We start from the raw sequence: 21,612 nt of genomic DNA on the forward strand, positions 1-21,612 counted from the left end.
CAAGGGGGGCTGAGGGAAGCAGGATGCACGGGAGAGAGAGAGGCAGACATTAGCTAGACCAATGTCGGGGTTGCTGTACGCAGCTCCATGTTAACACAGGCTCGCAGGAGGAGAGGCCAGATGACAGATGCACGGATGCGCAGACACACTCATGGCTCTACAAAGAATACACAAACCCACAGACATACCACGTCGCTCCTCAGACGTCGGGCCGACGCAAGGCCACGCGCGCGAACACACAGGTGCGGCCCCGGGCCACACGCACACCGTACACAGGCACGCGCGCCGGGCCCTCTGCTGCCAGCGCTGAGAAGGTGGCCGTGCTCACCCAGCATGTTTATTTACTCATTTGTATCAATGAACGTTTGTGCCCGTCTTCTCCCGCCTCTGGGTACCGGGGCCGCCGCGTTTGTCCCCGCGCAGGACACTTGCCGGACCAGTATCGGGGTTCCCCGACGCTGCGGGCGGTGGAGGAGGACTATAAAAGCAGGGGAGGGGGGTCCCAATGTGCAGGAGAGGAGGGGCTGAACAGTCAGCAGCCGGGGACGCTGACGGGGACAGGAGAACCTCCAGGTTCCGTAGGGTAAGAGACATATGGCGGGGGCGGACCTTAGCATCGGAGGTGTGAGGATGTAGGGATCGGGAATGGGGGATCTGGCTTAGGGGGATTGGGACTGGTAACTCAGTGGTCCCTGGAGATAAGAGCCAGCGGGATCCCGGGGGTTGGAAGCTCGGGACCCTAAGGCACAGTTTCGAGGGCTTTGGGCGCCTGCCAGTCGAGGGGGCAGTCGGGCCAGGACCTCCGCTGCCCGGGCTTCGGCCCAGGAGGGACTGCTCGGAGCTGGAGGAGGGGACCGCTGACCTGGGAAGGAGGAAAAGAGGAAGGGAAGGAGCCTAGAAGCCAAGCAGGCACTAAGCGAGTGCGCACCGTGTGTGTGCGGAGGTGTGTGTGTGTGTTGTGTGTGTGCGCGTGTGTGTTGTGTGTGTGTGTGCGCGTAGGTGCGCGCGCGTGTGTCTCATCTCGTCCGTCTGTAGGCGCTGGGCTCAGCGAGACGCCGGCGAGAAAGAAGAGGAGGCGAGAGGTGAACTGAGTTTGATCCTGCGGCGGCTACAAGTGGGTCCCGGGCGGGCTGCGGGCGGCGGGCGGCCAGGGCGGGGCGGGAGGCCGGGCTGCGCTCTCCAGCTCCGGCCGCGGGCCCGGCCTCTCACCACGCCTCCGGCTTTGTGAGCGCGCGGGTGGGGGGGTGCTGGCGGGGCGCCCACAGCGCAGCCTCCCGCCTCTATATAAACACACGCATCGCCTCGCTTTGGACTCAAATTCACATTGAGAGAAGCTTTTAAAACCACCAGCCCTGAAATCCTGCCTCCTGCTTTTCCCCCTCTTTCATTCCTTTTGCCTTCCTTTCTTTTTTCCCCCTTTCTTCCCCCAGCAGCAACTCCAGAGCCGAGAGACCGCGTCCCGGGACGGACTGCCTTTTCTTAATTGATACAATAGCCCAGCTCGGGTTTTCCACCTCCTCCCCCAACCCCACCCCGCCTCACCCCTCCCGCCCGCTGCCGCCGCCGCCGCCGCCGCCGCCCCATCGCCCGCCTGGGGCTCTGTCGCCGGCTGCGTCCCGTCCCGGCCGCGGCCCGCCGGCTCCGCACCCGCGCTCGGGCCGCAGCGCCCGCCTCGCCGCCTCGCCCGCCGCTCCTGCCTCGGGGGTGCCGCGGCGGCTCTGGGGCTCGAGCGCGCCGCCCGGGGCAGCCCAGGGACTTTTGGGCTCCGGCCTCTCCACTCGCCTCAGCCAGGGAGCTTTCTCCCTCGCCCCCAAAGTTTCTGGGTTCGTTGGAATTTTTGGATTCAGGAACTTTTTCTTTTTTTCTTTTTTTCACCTAGGAATTTTGGGGCCATACTGCAATACTTTTGACAAATCGACCGCACTTTCTCTCCGCTAGCTCTCTGCCCCCTTCTTTTTTTCCGAGCAGGGGAAGGGGCTTATGAGAGAGAGGCTCCCTCTGGACAAAGTTTTCCAAAGTTTTCCGAGTGTGATGGTAGCGGGGAGAGCAAACCCACCAGCTTGACTCACGGCTTCATCTCACCACCCCTTGAGCAGCCCCTAAGCCCGCTATAAAGGAACAAACAAACAAACAAACAAACAAAGTTGCACCCCAGTCGCCTCGTGTTTCCTCTCTTCTTTTAGGCAATTTTTTTTCCTCCCTCTCTCCGCTCCCCTCGCAGCCTCCACTCCCTTTCCCTTGGCCCCTTCCTCCTTCTCTGTTTCGGCTGGAGGTGCCAGGACCCCCGGCCGCAGCCTCCCCTCCCCCGCCGCTCCGGTCCCCTCCCGTCGGGCCCTCCCCTCCCCCGCCGCGGCCGGCACAGCCAATCCCCCGAGCGGCCGCCAACATGCTCTTTGAGGGCTTGGATCTGGTGTCGGCGCTGGCCACCCTCGCCGCGTGCCTGGTGTCCGTGACGCTGCTGCTGGCCGTGTCGCAGCAGCTGTGGCAGCTGCGCTGGGCCGCCACTCGCGACAAGAGCTGCAAGCTGCCCATCCCCAAGGGATCCATGGGCTTCCCGCTCATCGGAGAGACCGGCCACTGGCTGCTGCAGGTAAGGGCGCGCTCGCTCCGCTGCACTCCGGGGTCCGCTAGCTGCGAGCGCGGGGCGGACGGAGCGGCGGGCGGGCCAGTGGGCGCCGGGAGCCTGAAGGCACTGGTCCCCGCCCCGCCCCTTCCCTCCTCTCTGCCGCAGCAGCCCGGGCTTCCCCAGCCCGCCGGCAGCGCGGTTCCGGGACCACTGGCGCCCGCGGCGCAGGTTCAGGGGGCTGGTAAGAGGGGTTCCCGGACCTGAGGGGGCTCCCAAGATGGACTTGCCTGGGTCGCGGCTGGCCTGGCAGGGGGGCGTGGAGCGCCCCGAGGGCGCCCAGCGAGGCGCGATCCCGGGGGAGGGTCCGGTCCTGAGCCGCTTTCACCTCCCCTCGGTGCTCCAAGCCCCCAGTCGCCCTCGGCTTTCTGGGGTTGGCTGTGTCGCTGGGAGCCGAAAATTGAGTCGGGAGAGGAGGGGGCTGGTGGCAGCTTGAATTGCCGATTTAAAACTGTGTTCCTGCGGCGCCGTCGGCAGCGCCAGGTACAGTGGCCCTGGTCCGCGGTCCGCGCGAGTGTGTCTTGTTTTGTGGTGGAAGAGGAAGAAGGTAACCCAAGGAAAAATGAGAATCCAGGGCTCTAGGCTTTCGGGGAAAAGGGTCTATTTACTTATTGGGTGGGGACAGTTTGGCAGGAGAGGGAAACTTGGGAGAGGTGAGTGTGGGATCCATAGAGAGAGAGTGCGTGTGTGCTTGTTAGATGCCACACAACCCCACTCTGCTGGTAATAATGGGGGTGAGGCGCGTCAGGGACCAGACCCAGGTAGGTAATGGGGAGATTAACCTGGAGTTCACCTCATCAAGAGCCAGACAATCGCTTTTGCAATGTGATACACACCGGTTTTCTTCTTGGGGTGGGGGAGCGGAGCGCCTCTGCAGTAACTGCGGGAGGTGTATTTGTGTGTACGCGCGTTTGTTCTGTTAGGGGAAGCAGGGATGTCCTGAAACTGACAATCCCCGCACTAGAGAGGTGAAGCGAAAGGTGAGCGCTGCGACCTGTGGGTTTACAGGTGCGAAAGCTTGGCTTTAAATTAACAGACGCGTGCAATCCGCGCGCTCGCGCACACACGCACTCACCCTGCCCCGGAACGAGTGACAGCGGAGCGGGGGCGGGGAGGGGGTTCGAAGTTCCTCTGCCCTGTGGTCTTTCCACGTCCCGGATTAGGCCCATCTCTTTTTGGGGTTGTTCGTGCAATGAGGTGGGGGTCCTTTCAACCAATGGATGTATCACCCCCCCACCCCCCGCCAAGAAATCCCCAGAGCCTTTCCCTCGCCACCACACTTAAAGTGTCAACTGCAGCGGTGCTCTAGACTTTGGGCCGCGAATTTAGGAAATAAAATAACTCAGGCAACGGCTCCCGCCTTTTAGAGCCAGTCTGCTGAATCCACGGTCTGTCACCACCCACCCCCACTTCGTTTCCTGACCTCTCTCTGCCCCCCCCCAGGTCCCCATGACCTTTTCTCCGAACCCCACAAGAGCCCCTGGGGGTCAGCGTCCAACCTGCACAGAAGTTAGGGAGGAGGAAACCTAAGCCTCCCCATCCCTCCAACCCGGGGCCCTAGATCTGGAGGTGAGGAGGGAAATAGGGGGTACGTGTACAGGAGCGCCTAAGGGGTTAATGAGAGCCCTATGAATCCCAGCGTTATTTTTTCGGAGTCATTTATCAGATTTTACGGGGGGACCTCCAAGGGCTCTCCGTTTCCACCGAGCGCCATCTAAACAGAGCCCAGGGCTAAAAATACAACATTTTTGTATAAATTGGACTCGCGGCCCGAGCGGCCGCCCCTATGAAAGTCCTCTTTGTGAAGACCGTGGAAACGGCGGACAAATAACTCTTTATTAATGCCACAAAAAACGCACTTTAATTATAGTTAGGCAGATCAGAGGCGGGGGGTGGGGGCGAGGCGGCGGCGACCTCGGAAAATTCACAACCCAACTTTTGTGTTGAAAGAAAAGAAAAACAGAGGAAAAGAAGGAGAGGAAAGACGGAGAGTGAGACGGAGCGAGGGAGACGGGTATAGCAGACGGAGGGAGGGAAACCCTCGCCTCACCACCCCTTCTGTCGCACCCCACCTCCGCCTAGATTTTTCTTAAAGGGGTAGACGCCGTCTAGAAGGGCTGCACGGCAGGGGGAATTATCCCCGTCTTCCAGCCTGGGAGGGGGACAGCGTTCCCGCGGCCCAGCCCCCCTCCTGGCTGCGCGGGCGCTCCCGGCTCGTTCCCCGTCGCGCGCCGGGCCGGAGGCGCATGTGGAAAAGTGATTAGGGCTCCGGGTTCTGCAGAGTCACTTTTCGGCTGTACTGGCGTGTGTGCACATTTAGCTGGAAGTAGTTTTCTGTGGAAAAAAGGAAAGTGAGGAGGGGGACCAACCCGGGCTAGGGGGACTGAGTTGTCCCCTCGGGGGTGCAGGAGCGGGTAGATCTGGAGCCCGAGTCGGTACGCTCGTGGGCTGGCAGGCGGGGCGGCTAGACAGGTGGCGCCCCTCCCCTTTTCGCCGGGTGCTGCCCCGGCAGGAGAAGGGTTAACGTGGGGTGGGGTAACTAGTGCCGACGTCAAAGGTGAGCGGGACGCCCTTGCCCCCGCCCCTCTGAGGTCTCCACGGTTTCCGGTACCCGCGCCCGGCCGGCTCCGCCAGCCGTTTCGAGAGTCCGGCCGGCCCCGGCCCCGCCATCCTCGGCTTGCGCCGCCACCACCGGGGATCTGGTTACCTGCGCGGGTCGCCCTGCCCGGTCCCGTCCCGCCCCGCCCCGCCCCGCGCTCGGGTTCCAAACTCCAGGGCGGCAACCAAAGTCCGTCTCCGTTATTTCCAGAGCAAAATGCATTAGGAAAATCGCGGCTCTGGGCCCGTGACCCCGCCCTGCAGAGTCCTCCGAGGGCCGCCGGGTCCCTGCGCGGGCCACACCGGAGAGCGGAGGAAACTCCAACCCCCATCTGTAGTTGCTGCCTACGGGCACCGACCGCTTACCGCTATAAATAATCTTTGGCCTGCGGCCACCCCGCGGGGTCTCGCCAGCCCGTGGCCCGGAGCCTGGAAATATTTATTCCGAGAGGCTCCCGAGCGCGGGGTGGGGGTGGGGGTGGGGGTGGGGGGGTGGGGGTGGGGGTGGGGGCGGAGACTCCCGCTTCGGGTCCAGCTGTCCGGGATACCTCTTTCCTCTCGAAAGTCATTACCAAAAAACAGCCTCCTGGGGGTGCCCCTGGGCCTCCGCCTCCTTGTATTATTTATTATCCTCTAGGCCCTACTTCGCAGTTCTTGTGCACGCTATGAAAAATAAAACCTGCGTGCTCGTCTGTGTGAGTGTGTTTGGTGGGGAGAGGGGGCAGGTGACTGTACCCCGGGTTGGGGTCCGCCGCCCCTCCCTCGCGGGCCCTCTGCAGAACTGCACCCTGAGACAGACCCGGGTGTGGCTCCCGCAGGGTTCTGGCTTCCAGTCGTCGCGGAGGGAGAAGTATGGCAACGTGTTCAAGACGCATTTGTTGGGGCGGCCGCTGATACGCGTGACCGGCGCGGAGAACGTGCGCAAGATCCTCATGGGCGAGCACCACCTCGTGAGCACCGAGTGGCCTCGCAGCACCCGCATGTTGCTGGGCCCCAACACGGTGTCCAATTCCATTGGCGACATCCACCGCAACAAGCGCAAGGTAAGAACTCTGCCCGTTTTCTTCCGCGCAATCCCTCCCCCACCTCGGGGCAAGGAGTTCCTGGAGCCCGGGGAATGTCCCCTACCGAATCTGTGCCCCCCTTTGCACACCATGCTTGAAGACTCCGCAGTTCCCCGCCGACAAGGCCTCGAGTCCGGATCCAGGGCCTGCTCCGGCCTCCTCTTGGTCCCTTATCTTGCTGGCCGACTGCGTCATGGGCACCCCCAACGGTGGCTTGGAAGAGCTTGAGCGTGTGGGGTCTGGGGTGTCCAAAGCCTGTCCTTGCCTTGCTCCACAGAGCTGGAAAAAGAAGGGGGCGGGACACTTGGCCGGCGTTCGCCTTTTCGCCACGTTTCCCAGGGAATTCCGAGGACTGGAGACCGATCATTCTAAAATCAAAGCTGTCCTTCCCACCACAGGCTGCTTGAAGGGAGGCGCGGGCAGGCGGCTGCGCGTGGAGGTTGGGGACAGCTTGTGGGCTGCGGTGGCGGGGCCTGGTCAGAGAGAGGTGCGGCGAGCCTTGGGCAGCGGAGCGCACGGGCCTGGGCCGTGGGGGAAGGGCGGGCGGGGGAGAGCAGGCGAGGCACGAGCGGTGATCAAAGCGCACCCACCCCCCCCGAAAGAAGAAGGGAAAGTGGGTGTTTATCCCTTGGATTTCCCGAGCGACTGGAGGAGGCGCGGAGGAGGCGCGCACGGGACAGGCCCCCTCCCCTCCCGATTGCGCTAGGCTCCCAGCGCGGGCGGCACGTGCTGTTTGAACTGCAGTAACCCGAAAGCGGAGCCAGCGGCCCTAAGCCGCCGGGAGGGAGGCTGCGCGACCTCTCCCACTCCATTTTTTTCCATTGGGTCAGAGGACTCACCCAGGTTTGAAACCTAAGGAAAGGGAGAGGCAGCCCCCCGTCCCTGAGCGGTGGCAGACTGGGGAGGTGGGGAGGCGGACTCCCTCCGTCAGGGGCCGCATGTGCTGTGGTCTTGGCGAAGGTGGGGAGCGCTCTACTAGCCGACGCATCCTGTAGCACTTGACGTTCTCTGAACAGCCTGTGAAGGGTAATTCTTAACGGCAGACAAAAGAAGGAGCGGTCAAACGGAGGAGACTGGGTTGCATCCCTGCCCCCACCCCCGTTCCCTTATACAGCATGTATTTCAGGAACTGGAAAGGGGCTCCCAAAGTCCTCTCTTCCATCTGCCCCACTCCTAGCTGGAAGCAGTTACCACAGCCTGGGGGCGGCGGGAGAGGGGTTCTGGGGAGTGGCTGGGAGGGGCTGTAGGCTTCAGAATGAAGCCTCGGCTTTTCAAAGTTGTCGGGCACTTATTTTTCCCTCAGCCTTTGCGACTCCACCAGAGGCCCATTCCAAAGAGCGAGGAGAGCGGAGACTCGGCTCCAAAAGAGATGGCTGCTTCCTGATCTCTGCTTTACAGAGGCTTTGGCCAGAAGGGTATTATTGTCCCCTTTTCATGGAAGGGGCCACTGAGGCGTAGAGCGGTTGAATGAGACTTGAACCAGGTCAGGAGACAAAGAAAATTTCGGGGAGAGCCTGCAACACTGGACTGCAGCGTCCATGGGAATAGTCTCTGGGCCCCGGAGGAGAGTCCTCTTCTGTCCCGCATGCCTGGGGCTGCTGGAAGCTGGGGTGGACAGTGAGTGCTAGGAGGAAGGAGGTGTGGCCAGGACCAGAGTGTGAGACCCTGGGGTGCAGAGGGCTTTGGGGTGAGGGCGTTGTCTTGGGGTTCCACCTACCCTGGGCCTGACTTGGCCTCGGGCCTCCAGGTGTTGGCTGGGAAGGGCTTGCCTGGAAAACCCCAAGGTTTTTTGGCCTACATTGTCCATTTAGAGGGGAGGGAGAAGGAAGGGAGGGTGCAGATGACCCGCCTCAGGAATGCGGTGGGGGGAAGGGGGGATGCTGGGGTTGGGGTCGGGGCAGAAACTGAGAGCTTTGGCTGAGGCGCGATGGCTCCCTATTCAGAACAGCCGGTCTTTTAGCTGCCTGGGGGTGGGTGGGGAGTCACCAGAAGCTGGTTCATCCTGCCAGAGGCCTGAGAGCCAAATGCAGGGCCCCCTCTTTGTGTGTAGCAGTTTTATGCTTGCCACGTGGGGCATGTTGGTGGGGAGGGTCGAATGAGAAATGGGTAGTCAGCCAGATGAAAGGATCCTTCTCCCCACATCTCCCTAACTGATAATTTCAGTTTACTGAACTCCATGAAAGTCCTGGAACTAGGTAGGTAGAATCTAGCTGGAGACTAGGAGAACACTCAGGGCCACTGTTTCTAAATATCCATGATTGTCCTGGAGAGAATGGCTCATCTGCTGAACCCAGGGCCCAGTGGACTCACTGTGGCCAAGGTGGGGACTGCTGTGTGCCATGCACACCTCTTTATCCGGTCCATGCTGCAGTTAGAGGCCTGGCTGCAGTGTGGGCTGCTGGGCCAGGACTGGCCTGGTTAGGAGGTACGTGCGGCAAGTGGGGCCCAGGTGTGCTGGGGCCTGGCTGGTGGGGAACTGGAGCGTCACTGTTTCCATTGGGGCTGGTGGCCCACGCCGCCTCTGGGAGGTCTGACCAGATGTGTTGGAGGGAGCTTCTCACTGCCATCACTGCACTCCAGGTGTTTGCCCTGGCTGCCCTGGTGGTCTTGGGCCAGCAGGGGTGGGGTTGCCAGGGAAAAAGTCCAGAAAGTCTTGCCCAGTCTAACAGAATCATCTGTGGAAGCCAGGCCTGTGTCCTTGCAGCCAGGGCCTCAGACTCCCGCCCTCCTCCTGGGTTACCCTTCCCCTGCCCAGGGCCTGGGGTGTATCTGATGGATGAGGGAGGGACCCCATCCCTCTTTGTGTGTAGAGAGGCTGGAGTATTGCCGTAGAAGGGCAGATGGAGTCTGGTTAGGAAGGTGGGGGTGAGACAGTTGTCCAAAACATGGAGAAGGAGCTAGAGAATCGTTCTAGAAGCTTCCTGTGCCCAGCTCTACCCACCAGGATTGGGCCTCTCCTATTTTCCTTTGGAGATAGGACTGGACCTCAGTGCACCAAGAGGCCAGCAGCTCAGGGCACCCCAGACAGTGGCCTGGAGATACCCTCAGGGAACCTGGAGAGTATTTCAAGGGAGGGACTTAGCCTTGGACTGGGGAGACCTCAGGAATGGTAGTCTTGCCCCTTCTACCCAGACCCCTGCCTACAGGACCTTCTGGGCCTGAAGCCAAGGTGGGGGACTAGGCTTTGGAGGTAGAGGTCAAGAAACCCTTCCTGTCCACCCACCATCCCTGACCTTTGGTCCCATCTTGGAAACCTTGTGCTCCTGGGGTCTGTGTTGGGATGGAGAAGCGAGGAGGTGCCTCAGCAGGAGGATGGTGTCAGGAGGACCCATGGTTGTGGGGTCCCGGGGAAGGCTAGCCCACACCTGGCTCTAGGAGGCATTTGGACCAAGGCACAGCCTCTGGCTACACAGTCATGTCCACCAGGCTCAGCTCAGGGCAGAAGGTCCAACCTGCGTTGGATGAAAGGCCAGTGGCACAGCCAGGCAGCTCTGCTGCTGGGAGCTCTGCCCCAGCCCCTTGGCATAGGCACAACGCCTTTGTTCTGCCAACACAAGTCCTTCACCCAAAAGTTACTGTAGCACCAGCGGGTGGGCACAGGGGCTGCTGAGGGGGGCGGGTAGCAGGAGCGGATCTATCTGAAGGTCAGTGGGGGAGGGAGCCCACGGTCAGCTGCCAGGGCGCCTGGGAGTGGGCACCTCCCTCTGCATGCCCTTGTGCCAGGCAGCGGGAGGGTGGGCGGCCTGGATTCAGGGGCCAGCCCTTCCCTGTGTCCCTCCTTTCTGTGTCCTTCTCCCAAGGCAGGGAGGGGTCCAAGGCTGTGGTGCTGATGTGTTTGCTCACTCTCCCAGCCTTGGAAGATGAAGGTGGCCTTGGCAGGGAGTGGGAAGGCTCGGTGGGGTCTGCCCTGGCCCTGGGCCCCTCATGCTGGCTGCTGTATCTGTCCTGGGTTCCCTAAGCCTAAAAGGAAGCAGCTGCAGGACCCTGAGACATGCCGGGACCACACCAGAGTGGCGGGGACAGCTGGCCTCACCCTCAGAGTGGACTTCACCGTAGAGGACGATCCCCTTCAGGACCCTTTGATAAATTCAGAGCTCATCAGGGCTGGCAGAGGGCAGCTCTATGGAGTCTGGGGTGGTGGGAGGCAGGGAGTTCAGGACTTCTGGTGGGTGTGGCCAGCCACGCTCTGGACTGTGACCTTGGGAGGGCCCCTCCCCATCCACAGCTTTCTAAGGCGGGTTTGTGGTGGCTGGAAGCAGCAGAGGTAAGAGTGGCCGGGCAAATCTCAGATACTGTGGCTCGGTAGGTGTCTGCCAAGTGCTGCCCGCCCCTCCCTGTCTTGCCCACCTTGTGCTGTAGGTATGTGTAGAAGAGTTAGGGCAGTGGGGAGCACGTCTCCAGGTGAGATGATCACAGCTGGAGTCAAATCGCGGGCAGGCGCTTTGCTCCAACCGCTGGAGCCTGTTGGGGGTCTGGGCCAGCCTCCTCGCAACCAGAGGGGCTGAGTGTACCCAGCCCCACACACCCAGATTGGACATTTCCAGTTCTGGGTGAAGCTGCCTGGCATTTCCACTGGGCCAGGGTGAAGCCGAGGCAGCCAGGCAGCTGGGAAGATGACGTCCTCTCTTACCCCCCTTGCTTGAATATAAAGTATACACCTTGGCGTCACCCCTGTGCGGACGGCTGCCTCAGCGGCTGCCTGCCCTCTGTTATTCTTTCCACTCTGCAGGCCGAGGCTCCGGTGGCTTGGCCGGGTGGCCTGCCCAGGCCCCCACCCCTCCTGGGCAGCCGCTTCCATTCCTCCCAGTCTGAGTCACTGGCCTGGGCAGTGGGTCCCCACTCCGGCTCTACCCGCTCCTACTGCCCATCCATTTGTCCATCTGTCCACACCTGCCAGCAGAGAAGGGGGAGGCTATCTGGCTGAGCAAGCACAGCACACAGGGCCATGGGGTTCACAGAGCAACTCCCCTCCCAGGGCACGGGGTGAGAGGCAGGAGGGGTGAGGAGGCCTGGTTGGGGAGAATGCTTTTGTGGAAACAATGATAGGGAATCTGAGCCTTCACGAGCCCCTGGCGGTACCCCTAGACCCTTGTGGGATCAGCTCCCACTCTGGAGGGAGGGAGAGAACCAAGGGTGTAGACTCATGAGCCTGTTGTGTCCTTGGGGGCTTGGCAGGGGAGTTGCCCAAGGCCATCCCTTAAGGCGAGTGCCCTCCTCCCTCCTGCCTGAGCCTCTGGGGCTGCCGCAGGTAAACCCAGACATGTGCTCCTGGGCTCCTGTGACAGTGCCCTTGCTCTCCCCTGGCACCAGCCCTGGTGGGGAGTCCATACCTGCCACTCCCTCTGCAGGGCTTGGCCTGGGCCTGGGCTGGCTCCCAGTGACCTTTGTCCAGCATTCTTGGCTGACTTTTGGGAATTCCGAGGGAAGCCCCAGAAGGAAACAAAGCAGTCGTGGCTCCTGCGATGCCTGTGGTCAGGGAAGTAGCTCCGGGCCGGGAACCCTTCCTCTCTTCACAGGGAGCCGCTCCCCGGCACCTTCCCAGTGTGCCCGAGTCCTGACCCCAGCAGGTGATGGCCCCAGACCCAGCCCGCCCTGACGCCGCCCTGGCCGCCCTCTGCCCCTGCCTGCGCCTCTGCCTCCACCCATCCTTTGTGGTGGGTGGTGGTTTCAGAGCTGCCCCGGCTTCGGGAAGTGCCTGTGTTGTTACCCCCCGGGCACAGACCCAGGGATGAGGCTCTGGAGGCTTCCCAGGGCCTGGGAGGCCCCTGTGTCTGTGGAGCAGCTGGGCAAGAGGCAGGGGCATGGACCTGGTGACCTCTGAGCCCAGCCCCTTGGGGCCAATGTGCCTTCCACCCACCTTTGCTGGCCTTCTCATTTGGGTGGTTTCTCCACCTCACGGTGGGCTCTGAGGAGCGTCATGGACAGCCTGGCAGAAAGGCCCTCAGAATGGCCAGTCGGGCCTCTCATGAACCCAGCGGGGAAACAGCTCCAGGAGGGGCAGCAGCCTGCTGGCTGTCACTCAGCAAGTCAGATGCCGGCCAAGACAGTGTCCTGGTCCTGCCTTCACTTTCCTTTTAGAAGCCCCAGCCTCAGGGGCCTGCAGGTGTGGGGTGGCAGTGGCTTTTCCGGCTTATTCTAGCTCCTGGCCTTGCCCATGGACCCCTTCCCCCCAGGGGTCAGGTGTGGACCCCTGCCCTTCGAGTCCTTCTCTCAGTCCAGTCCCAGGTCTCCCGGGGCCCTTCTCTCTTCCTAGACTGTTCCTGCCTGCCCTCTAGGGCCCCCAAGGCCTGGGAAGGAGCAGTTCAACCAGCCATCGCTAGAGGGCGCAGGAAATGGAACCCACGGGGCAGGGCAGGGCAGGGCTTGTCTGTGGGTGAGGTGGGGGCCCTGCGTGCTCCCCCTTTTGAAACCCTGGGATGGCCCCTCCTGGGCCACTATAGCCCACGTGGGGTGTGTGAGTGGGGGCTGGAAGCACTCCCCAGGGGATTCGATCATTGCCAAGTTCTGGGCAGCTTTGAAGGGATAGCATCTGCTTAGGGGCAGGTGGGTGCTGGTGTTTAGGTGCTCAGTGGATTGAAGGGAGGCCACCTGGTTCCACCTCACTGTTTTACAGATGAGGAAACTGAGGCTTGGGGGAGCGGATAGCCACTTGGCCATGATCACACTGTAAGTTGCTGGATGATGCACAGTTACAACTCAGCCCCTTTCCTGTCACCCCACTGCATCATAGAGCCCACCAGCTTCGACTTTGGCTGGGCCTGGTGGGCGTGGCCTCCAGGGCACCGGGTGAGAGGCAGGAGGACCAGGTCTGCCATGTGCTGGGGGCCCTGGCCAGCCCCTACCCTGCACTCTTCGTGACAGAACCCCTAGTAGGTCCTGGGCTGGCTGTTTCTGGGCCAGGTATGATCTTTCTGGCCCTCCCTGTCCCACCTCTGGCATCCCTGTCCCGCCATGGAGGCCTGGTAGCCGCAGAGTGATTTTCCTGCCCCTGTCTTGTTTCCTGATGCACTTTTCCCTCCTGTGTGCTACTCTCTGCCCACCCAGTGGCTCTCTGCTGTCTGTAAGGGGCCCTTCATTGGCCAGCGCTGGTCTCTAGAAGAAGTGCCCCCTCTCCATTCCCCCAAGACCCTTCATTTGCCTAAGGGCTGAACCTGGAATCCTAAGGACATGAGGGTTGGGGATTGAAGCAAACAAGCATTGCCTTTATCCATCACTCTCTGAAGGGAGGCAGTAGTTAGAGTCCCCTGGAAATTCCCTCGGACCCCCAAAACTGGGCAAGGTGTGAATGACCCATCTGGGCTTGGGCGACCTCCTATCGTCCTTCTACCTCTCAGCTGTCCCTTTGTAGCAGGAGCGGCCCCAAACAGTACAGGCCTCTCTGCCCCTCACCGGCCTCCTGCCCTCCCTCCTTCCCTCCACCGGGAATTTCGGAATGAAAGTGCTATTGTGAACGCCTGGCTGGGCCACTGAAGGGCCAGCACTGTTATTTCTGCAAACCAGCCCTCCCATTAGCCATGCAGGGCCCAGGCCAGGAAAATGTTACCTTTCCTCCCCGAGCTGACTGCAGGGGAAATTCTCACATTTACAGTTTGTGCGGTGGTTGTGTTTGGGGGGGCAGTAGGGGAGGGCGGCGCGTGTGTGTGGTTTGCATGGGGTGGAGTGGGGGGCTCCCTCTTCTGCACTGTCCCTCCCCTCCCAGCCTTTGCTTGGTGCTGGTAGCAGGGGTGCCCCCCTTCTCATCTGAACTCTGGTGGGATGGACGTTGCTGCTTATGAGTGAGACCCACAGGCTTTTGGTAAATAAACTAACGTGCTCCCCTCTCCTCCACACATGAAAACCTGTGCGGGGGAGTCCTGGGTGAGGAGGGTGGCAAGGGGGGCTGCGCAGCCAGCCGGGAGGACGGAAGACAAGGAGGTGGAAACAGGACTCACTGGCTGCTTACAGTGGCCCTGGAAGATGCAGGGAAGTCACAGGGCTTCTGTTTGTCTTTATGATCTTTGGGGGTGGAAAGCCATTGCCCCCATCTCCCCCTGCTTTTGGACCTGGCCACACTGAAGACCTTTTCATGGCACAGCTGTTAATAAACTTACTAGAATCTGCACCCAGTAGGTGTTTTCCAGCAAGTAATGACAATTTTGGTTCCCAGGAAATCCTGCTTGAGATCTAGTCTCAGGCTCTCTTGCTGTACCCCATGGAGTAGCTTTCCCTCGATGGCCTTCCCCTACTTCCCTGTACAGTCCAACGACTGTGCTCCACTTCTCCAGGGCACTTCCGTCCTGTGTCCCGGGATTCCGAAATGGGCTTCTGCAATGGAAGGGCAGCTTCCCTGCTCTGGCCCTGCCCAGCCCCCACTTATGCCCCTCACAAGCCACATCCCCCAAAGACTTACTGGCAGCTGGCCTGCCCAGCTCCCAAGGCTTTGCTATTGTGTGGAAGCTGAAGTTCTCTCCAGTCACATTCATTGTTCAGGCAGAGTGAGGGGCTGGCCAGGGGTGGGCTGTGCGAATCAGCTCACCCACTTGCCTCTCTGCCTTCCAGGTCTTCTCCAAGATCTTCAGCCATGAGGCCCTGGAGAGTTACCTGCCCAAGATCCAGCTGGTGATCCAGGACACACTGCGTGCCTGGAGCAGCCACCCCGAGGCCATCAACGTGTACCAGGAGGCGCAGAAGCTGACCTTCCGCATGGCCATCCGGGTGCTGCTGGGCTTCAGCATCCCTGAGGAGGACCTTGGGCACCTCTTTGAGGTCTACCAGCAGTTTGTGGACAATGTCTTCTCCCTGCCTGTCGACCTGCCCTTCAGTGGCTACCGGCGGGTGAGCACCCAGGGCCTGGGAGGAGAGGAGCAGGGGCATCCATGAGCCCCCTCTCTGGGGGTGGGTGGCTGACCTGACCCCTGAGATGGGCACCTAGGCACAGGGCACATGGACAAAGGGGAGAGGTGTCAGCGTGGGGTAGGAGGAGGCTGGGGTCGTCCCTGGTGGTCCCGAGGCTCAGATGGGAGCCTACCCTTCCATATGAGTGACAGCCCTCACCTCTGCAGGGCATTCAGGCTCGGCAGATCCTGCAGAAGGGGCTGGAGAAGGCCATCCGGGAGAAGCTGCAGTGCACACAGGGCAAGGACTACTCGGACGCCCTGGACCTCCTCATTGAGAGCAGCAAGGAGCACGGGAAGGAGATGACCATGCAGGAGCTGAAGGTGGGGTGGGCGTGTGCCCCTCACTGGCAGCACCAGCACCCAGGCTCCATTCTGAGCTTTCCCCGGGTGGAAATGTGCCCAGCCATTTCTACCCCCTGTAGTCTGGCCCCACACATGCTTTCTGAGCAGTGGCTGGAGACCTTGAAACTGGAAGCGGAGTCTGTGTCCCCACCCCTGCTGTGCAGGATGCCGTGGGGCACCCTCCCTTCTCTCCCCATGGCCTGCAGGGAGCTCAGGCCTGGGAATGATCTCAGTTCATTTCCTAGTCCCAATATCCCTGGAAGGCCATCTAGGGAAAGGCAGGCCCACAAGGGGAAACCACTTGCTTGTCACCAGCCTCAGCCCTTGGGGAAGAGCAGGGGAGATTTGGATGTGAGGTATCCTACCCAACCCCCAGCCTTTTCAGGTTGCTGGCACCTTGCATGCCCTCCCACCCTCCCCTCGCCCCCCCACCCCGGGCCCCTGGGGATCCCGGCTGTGCTCCACGCAGGACCTGCTTGCCCTGCTTTAGGCGGATGTTTCACCCGAGGAGGGCTCACTTGCCCATCCCCACCTGGGCTCTGCAGGCCTGCTCCACTGCTGGGTGCCCATGGACACTCACTGCAGCCTCCCCTGCCCACTATCTTTGCCTCCTCATATTCTAGCTCCAGCTTCTTTCCTGGGGAGCTAAGAAGAGCTGGAGTGGCTTTTCCACTACAAGAAGCTTTGTGATTTATGGATGTCGCCATGGCCAGTAATGGACCCAGGTCCCTTCATTGCCCTCTCTGGGCCTAGAGTCCACATTTGTAAAATGCAGGGTGTGCTATGAGATAGCCTGATGGGGCCTTTCTGTGGGGAACCCATGGCCCTGGTGTCCTGCTCCCCAGAAAGCCCTGGCGGGGTCTTTAGGTCCTCTGGGGGTCGCCTTCCCTCAGCCTCATCCCAGGTCTCCAGAGGAGCGGCCCCAGGCTCCCTCCCAGACCCCATTGGCTCCCTGATCACCCACTGAATGTCCTCCTCCTGCGATGGAGGAAGGGGCTGGCACTGGGAGTGGGAAGGCCCGGGTTTAGACTCACATCCCCCACACATACACACGCACACCTGCTGCACAGGGTGTGGCTCCTTGGGATTTGTTCTTTTTCTCCTGTGAGCCCACTGCATATCAGGCCTGTGGGGCTGGCCCAGGAACCCAGCAGTGAGTGAGAAGTGGCTCCACTCCGAGGGACTCTAGGCCAGTGCTTCTGCCCTCGGTCACAGCAGTTGTGTCTTCTGCCCAGCTAGGGACTGGCTGTGACCCCCGTGTCTATCGTGACACTAATGCCCCGGCAACATGAAGCTCAGAGGAAGCAGAATTCACTGCAGGAACCAGGCAGGGCCCAGCACAGATGACCTGGGCACACGGGCCACTGACTGAATGGGGCGGCCCCTGCCTGGCTGAACCCACACCTCCAACACCTCTCCTCTGTGCCCTGCAGGACGGGACCCTGGAGCTGATCTTTGCGGCCTATGCCACCACGGCCAGCGCCAGCACCTCACTCATCATGCAGCTGCTGAAGCACCCCACTGTGCTGGAGAAGCTGCGGGATGAGCTGCGGGCTCATGGCATCCTGCACAGTGGCGGCTGCCCCTGCGAGGGCACACTGCGCCTGGACACGCTCAGTGGGCTGCGCTACCTGGACTGCGTCATCAAGGAGGTCATGCGCCTGTTCACGCCCATTTCCGGCGGCTACCGCACTGTGCTGCAGACCTTCGAGCTTGATGTGAGGCTGGGCCCGTGGCACCGGGGGCGATGGGGGAGCAGGGGCACCGGGATAGCGGCAAGGCGGGGCACCAGCCTCCATTTCAGGGACTTCAGGCCTGATGGGGGAACAGTGCTTGCTTTCAGGGAGCTTTCAGTCCGATGGGAGAAGTGCGCCCCAAATGCATCAGATGAAGCCAAGTTGGGTGTCATATGTGAAGTCACATGTGCACATCTACAGATAAGGGCTTGGACTAACATGCTGAGTGGGGCAGGCTGGCCAGGCCTTGGGGGCCACAGTGGGGTGTCTCTAGGAAAAGGCAGGTCTTGAACATCTGGGGCTGAGCAGGGAGGGGGCAGTCCTGGGCCCTCTGTGGGCTCCTCTGGCTCTCACCACCCACTCCTTGGCCCCCATCTTGCTCCAGGGTTTCCAGATCCCCAAAGGCTGGAGTGTCATGTATAGCATCCGGGACACCCATGACACAGCGCCCGTGTTCAAAGACGTGAACGTGTTCGACCCCGATCGCTTCAGCCAGGCGCGGAGCGAGGACAAGGATGGCCGCTTCCATTACCTCCCGTTCGGTGGCGGTGTCCGGACCTGCCTGGGCAAGCACCTGGCCAAGCTGTTCCTGAAGGTGCTGGCGGTGGAGCTGGCCAGCACCAGCCGCTTTGAGCTGGCCACGCGGACCTTCCCCCGCATCACCTTGGTCCCCGTCCTGCACCCCGTGGACGGCCTCAGCGTCAAGTTCTTTGGCCTGGACTCCAACCAGAACAAGATCCTGCCGGAGACGGAGGCCATGCTGAGCGCCACAGTCTAACCCAAGACCCACCCGCCTCAGCCCAGCCCAGGCAGCGGGGTGGCGGTTGTGGGAGGTAGAAACCTGTGTGTGGGAGGGGGCCGGAACGGGGAGGGCGAGTGGCCCCCATACTTGCCCTCCCTTGCTCCCCCTCCCTGGCAAACCCTACCCAAAGCCAGTGGGCCCCATTCCTAGGGCTGGGCTCCCCTTCTGGCTCCAGCTTCCCTCCAGCCACTCCCCATTTACCATCAGCTCAGCCCCTGGGAAGGGCGTGGCAGGGGCTCTGCATGCCCGTGACAGTGTTAGGTGTCAGCGCGTGCTACAGTGTTTTTGTGATGTTCTGAACTGCTCCCTTCCCTCCGTTCCTTTCGGACCCTTTTAGCTGGGGTTGGGGGACAGGAAGAGCCGTGCCCCCTTTGGTGCACTCTTCAGCGTCTCCTCCTCCTGCGCCCCCACTGCGTCTGCCCAGGAACAGCATCCTGGGTAGCAGAACAGGAGTCAACCTTGGCGGGGCGGGGGCTGCCTCCAACCTGGAGATTGCCCTTCCCTATGCCCCGGTTCCCACCCTCCCTCACCAGTTTGGACAATTTGAAATTACCTATTGCTGCTACTTGTTCTGTCCTCTGACCTTGGGGCAAAGGAGCCCCAGGCCCTGTCTCCCCAGCATCCTCCCTGGTGGCCCTGGGCAGGTGCACTGACACCCCCACCTTCCCATCCCCTGCTGAACCAGGCCCTGTTACACACAGCGGCCTAAGGCCCGCGGCTCATGTGCTGCCCGCCCCCATATTTATTCACTGATAGAGAATCTTGGGGATGCTGGGGTCTGGAGTGAACATCTCCTCCCCTTCATGCCCTAGCCTGTGTTCTAGCTGTCCTGGTGAGACTTCTGTGAGTGAAGAGGAAGGGGTCTCTGGTCAAACCCAGCCCCCAGGCCTAGGGTTGAAAGCCTTCCCTGGCTCCAGGCATTATTTGGGTTTAATCTCGGAGCCTCACTCCTGGACTGAAGTCCAGTGCCTCTGCCTTATCCCTGGTGGAGATGGAATGTGGCCCATTGCCTCCTCCCTCTCCTGTCAAAAACCCTGATCAGGTAGATTTGGAGGCGGCCACGATTTCCTGTTTGGCCCCTGTTCACCCCAGTGCCCCTGACTCCAGGCGTGAGTATGGGGAAGGATACGGGTTCTTCTGACGGGGAGCAAGGGCCTCCGTCTTCCCTTCCTTAACTCTCCCCCTTTGCCCTCCGCCCTGAAAAAGGTGTCCTTGAAGTCCCTTCCACCTCTATGCCACTGTCTGCTTAGCCCAGCTCAGGGGTGGGGAAGAGGCGAAAGCGGGGGGGAGGTGAGCGCAGCGGCAGTTCTGCCTCGGAGCTGATTGCAGGGCCCTGTGTGGTCTCCGGACAGCTGCGGGAAGGCTGCCGCAGCTGAAGCTGAAGAGGTGGCTACGTGCGGTTTGTCAGGGGGATTGGGTTGAAAACTGGCCAGTCGGGATGACTGGGTGAAAGAGGAGTAGCTCCTGCCACTGGCGTTTTGAGTGTTGGCAATTTGGGATGCCTCCTGGGGAAGGTTTCCGGGCCTTTGGTGAGTCTCTAGATTTTTCCTTGCTTTCTGTGTTTATTGGTTTTTGATGTTGTAAAAGCAATGAATCCCCTTTACAAGAAAATTGAAAACACAGAAGAATGAAGGACATGCCAGTCCCCGATCGCTGCTGTGAGCACCTCAGTGGCTCCCTCGGACCAGATCCCGTAGGCAGCCCCACAGACCGACCCTGACCCCACTCACAGCCACCCTGAAGATAGACTATAGGAACGGGCCCGTACCACACAGACTGCTCTCCAATCCCTGAGTCTCAGATGTTTCATTTATTTCCTACTTTTCCACTACTAAAAAACAGTGTGGAACAGACATTATTGGCAAAATTGATCATCCCTAATCCTGAAAAACAGGCCAGAATGGGTAAAGACTTGTCAAAGCTTGCAACATAGCTACATGGTGCACCCGAACCTGTACCCCCTCCCCCCAACACAAAACCAGTATCCGGAAGGTTCATTTTCCTTTAAACTGATCCAGCTGGCCCTGAACCAATTGTTTTTGACTGAGTATCTAGGAGAGCAGTAAGTGGAACTTCAGACAAGCCCACTGGGTCTGGTCCAGGTGAGGGGCAGGGGGCATGGGGCTGGGAGGTCTCACGGGCCTTCCCTGGGGGTGGCCAGCCTGGTAGGGGGCAGAGAAGGAAAAGCTGAGGGGGGTCCCTGTGAGGGAGGAAAGAAGGATCATTTGCCCCGCTGGGTCTCAAAGGCAATGAGAAGAGAGCTGAAGAAAGCTCTGGCTGGCTGACAGGATCCCTGTGTTGTAATTGGTCCCTCCTTTCAGCTCTCTAGTGAGATGCCCGTGTCTGTGCGTGTGCGTGTGTGTTTCATACAGCTAGCGTTAGATGGGTGATGTTTCTTACTTATCATCCCTAACTATTGTAACTTGACCTTAAAAAGACAAAACCCCACAAAACTCTTCCTGCCACGGGCTTGCAGATTGAAGCACTTTCGATGTTGGGCGCTGGCGTTTGTGTTCTGGGCACCACCGTGACCCTGCCCAGATGGCTATAATATTATTTTATACACAAACTTTTTTTTTCATAAATGTTATAATTTTGTGTCTGTCTTTATAAACTATTATAAGTACTATTTTTGTTATAATTCAAAATAGATATTTAGTATAAAGTTTTTGCTGTTAAATATTTGTTATTTAGTAAAATGAATTTTGCTCTATTGTAAACATGGTTCAAAATATTAATATGTTTTTATCACAGTCGTTTTAATATTGAAAAAGCACTTGTGTGTTTTGTTTTGATATGAAACTGGTACCGTGTGAGTGTTTTTGCTGTCGTGGTTTTAATCTGTATATAATATTCCATGTTGCATATTAAAAAAAGAATGTTGTGCATTTTGTGATTTTGGAAATACTCAATGTGGCTCTTCTATAGGCTTCTAGAATAAACCATGGGGACTCGCCCTTGTCTCCGTTGCCTCTCTGCTCTCTGCCTTCTCAGCCTTACTGAAAGAGTCCTCCCTGGCCACCTGTGTTCACATCAGCACTGCCCATCCACCTTGTCAGTTAGGAAGCTCTTCCCTAAAACCGTCCCGTGAGGCCAGTTTGCCATTCCTTGCATGCAGGCACAGAGGTCTGTGACAGAGTCCTGGGAGGAGGAGGTTCCCTGGGGAGGGAGAGAGAGAACCGGTCAGCCTATTGGGGGAGGGGCAGCTGGGAGGATGCTCCGAGTGTGGCTGTGGCTGGCTGTGCCAGGTGTTTCGAGGCTGGACAGGGGGACTGAGAGCTCTTAGCCTGTCTTGTTAACTTGAGTGAGGACACTGATGTTCACAGTCACGTGGCAAATTAGGGAGCAGAATTCAGTTCTTCTGACGTCTGGGCTCGCGTCCCATGCCAGCACTTCTCAAAGCCTGTTTCATGGGTGTTGTGGGATCAGATAGATTCCATGATCAAATGAGTTTGGGAAATGGGTTAAACACAGTCATCCTGGTTCCCCTTCTGCAGGCCTTGTCAGAACCTTGAGCCCCAGGATGTGTAGCCTCAGAGGCAGTAGAGTGTGGGGTGAACACAGGCTGCAG

At 59.9% G+C, this 21,612-nt stretch overlaps 2 protein-coding genes across 6 annotated transcripts; one reads left to right on the forward strand and one right to left on the reverse strand.

The window, feature by feature from the left end:
* Positions 1-1,280: 1,280 nt before the first annotated feature.
* On the forward strand, positions 1,281-21,018 carry CYP26B1 (cytochrome P450 family 26 subfamily B member 1). 4 transcript variants are annotated; one of them, XM_004029410.4, is made up of 6 exons: positions 1,281-2,590; positions 6,040-6,264; positions 14,824-15,099; positions 15,327-15,482; positions 16,937-17,221; positions 17,625-21,018. In XM_004029410.4, exons 1-6 carry the CDS (start codon positions 2,387-2,389, stop codon positions 18,015-18,017), a joined length of 1,539 nt encoding a protein of 512 aa, XP_004029459.1. In that variant the 5' UTR covers positions 1,281-2,386; the 3' UTR covers positions 18,018-21,018. The 4 variants fall into 4 exon arrangements, with proteins under 4 accessions (XP_004029459.1, XP_063551879.1, XP_055234054.1 ...); XM_063695809.1 differs by lacking the exon at positions 1,281-2,590 and adding an exon at positions 2,739-2,807; XM_055378079.2 differs by lacking the exon at positions 1,281-2,590 and adding an exon at positions 3,454-3,603.
* Positions 4,467-5,730, reverse strand: LOC115933569 (collagen alpha-1(XVII) chain-like). 2 transcript variants are annotated; one of them, XR_008676936.2, is made up of 2 exons: positions 5,588-5,730; positions 4,467-4,957 (listed from the first exon to the last, which is right to left on the reverse strand). XR_008676936.2 is itself a non-coding variant. In XM_031008318.3 (2 exons), exons 1-2 carry the CDS (start codon positions 5,291-5,293, stop codon positions 4,732-4,734), a joined length of 285 nt encoding a protein of 94 aa, XP_030864178.1. In that variant the 5' UTR covers positions 5,294-5,335; the 3' UTR covers positions 4,475-4,731. The 2 variants fall into 2 exon arrangements, 1 of the variants encoding a protein (XP_030864178.1); XM_031008318.3 differs by lacking the exon at positions 5,588-5,730 and adding an exon at positions 5,235-5,335 and having other exon boundaries at positions 4,475-4,957.
* Positions 21,019-21,612: the final 594 nt, after the last annotated feature.

Source organism: Gorilla gorilla, chromosome 12 (assembly GCF_029281585.2).
Source record: "Gorilla gorilla gorilla isolate KB3781 chromosome 12, NHGRI_mGorGor1-v2.1_pri, whole genome shotgun sequence".
NCBI classification, from domain to species: domain Eukaryota; kingdom Metazoa; phylum Chordata; class Mammalia; order Primates; family Hominidae; genus Gorilla; species Gorilla gorilla.

Coding starts and splice junctions, on each gene's coding strand:
- CYP26B1 (XM_004029410.4), top strand. CDS start 2,387: ATGCTCTTTGAGGGCTTGGATCTGGTGTCGGCGCTGGCCACCCTCGCC. Junction 2,591..6,039: donor CCGGCCACTGGCTGCTGCAG/GTAAGGGCGCGC, acceptor TGGCTCCCGCAG/GGTTCTGGCTTCCAGTCGTC. Junction 6,265..14,823: donor TCCACCGCAACAAGCGCAAG/GTAAGAACTCTG, acceptor TCTGCCTTCCAG/GTCTTCTCCAAGATCTTCAG.
- LOC115933569 (XM_031008318.3), bottom strand. CDS start 5,293: ATGGCGGGGCCGGGGCCGGCCGGACTCTCGAAACGGCTGGCGGAGCCG. Junction 4,958..5,234: donor GCGGAGCCGGCCGGGCGCGG/GTACCGGAAACC, acceptor TTTTTTCCACAG/AAAACTACTTCCAGCTAAAT.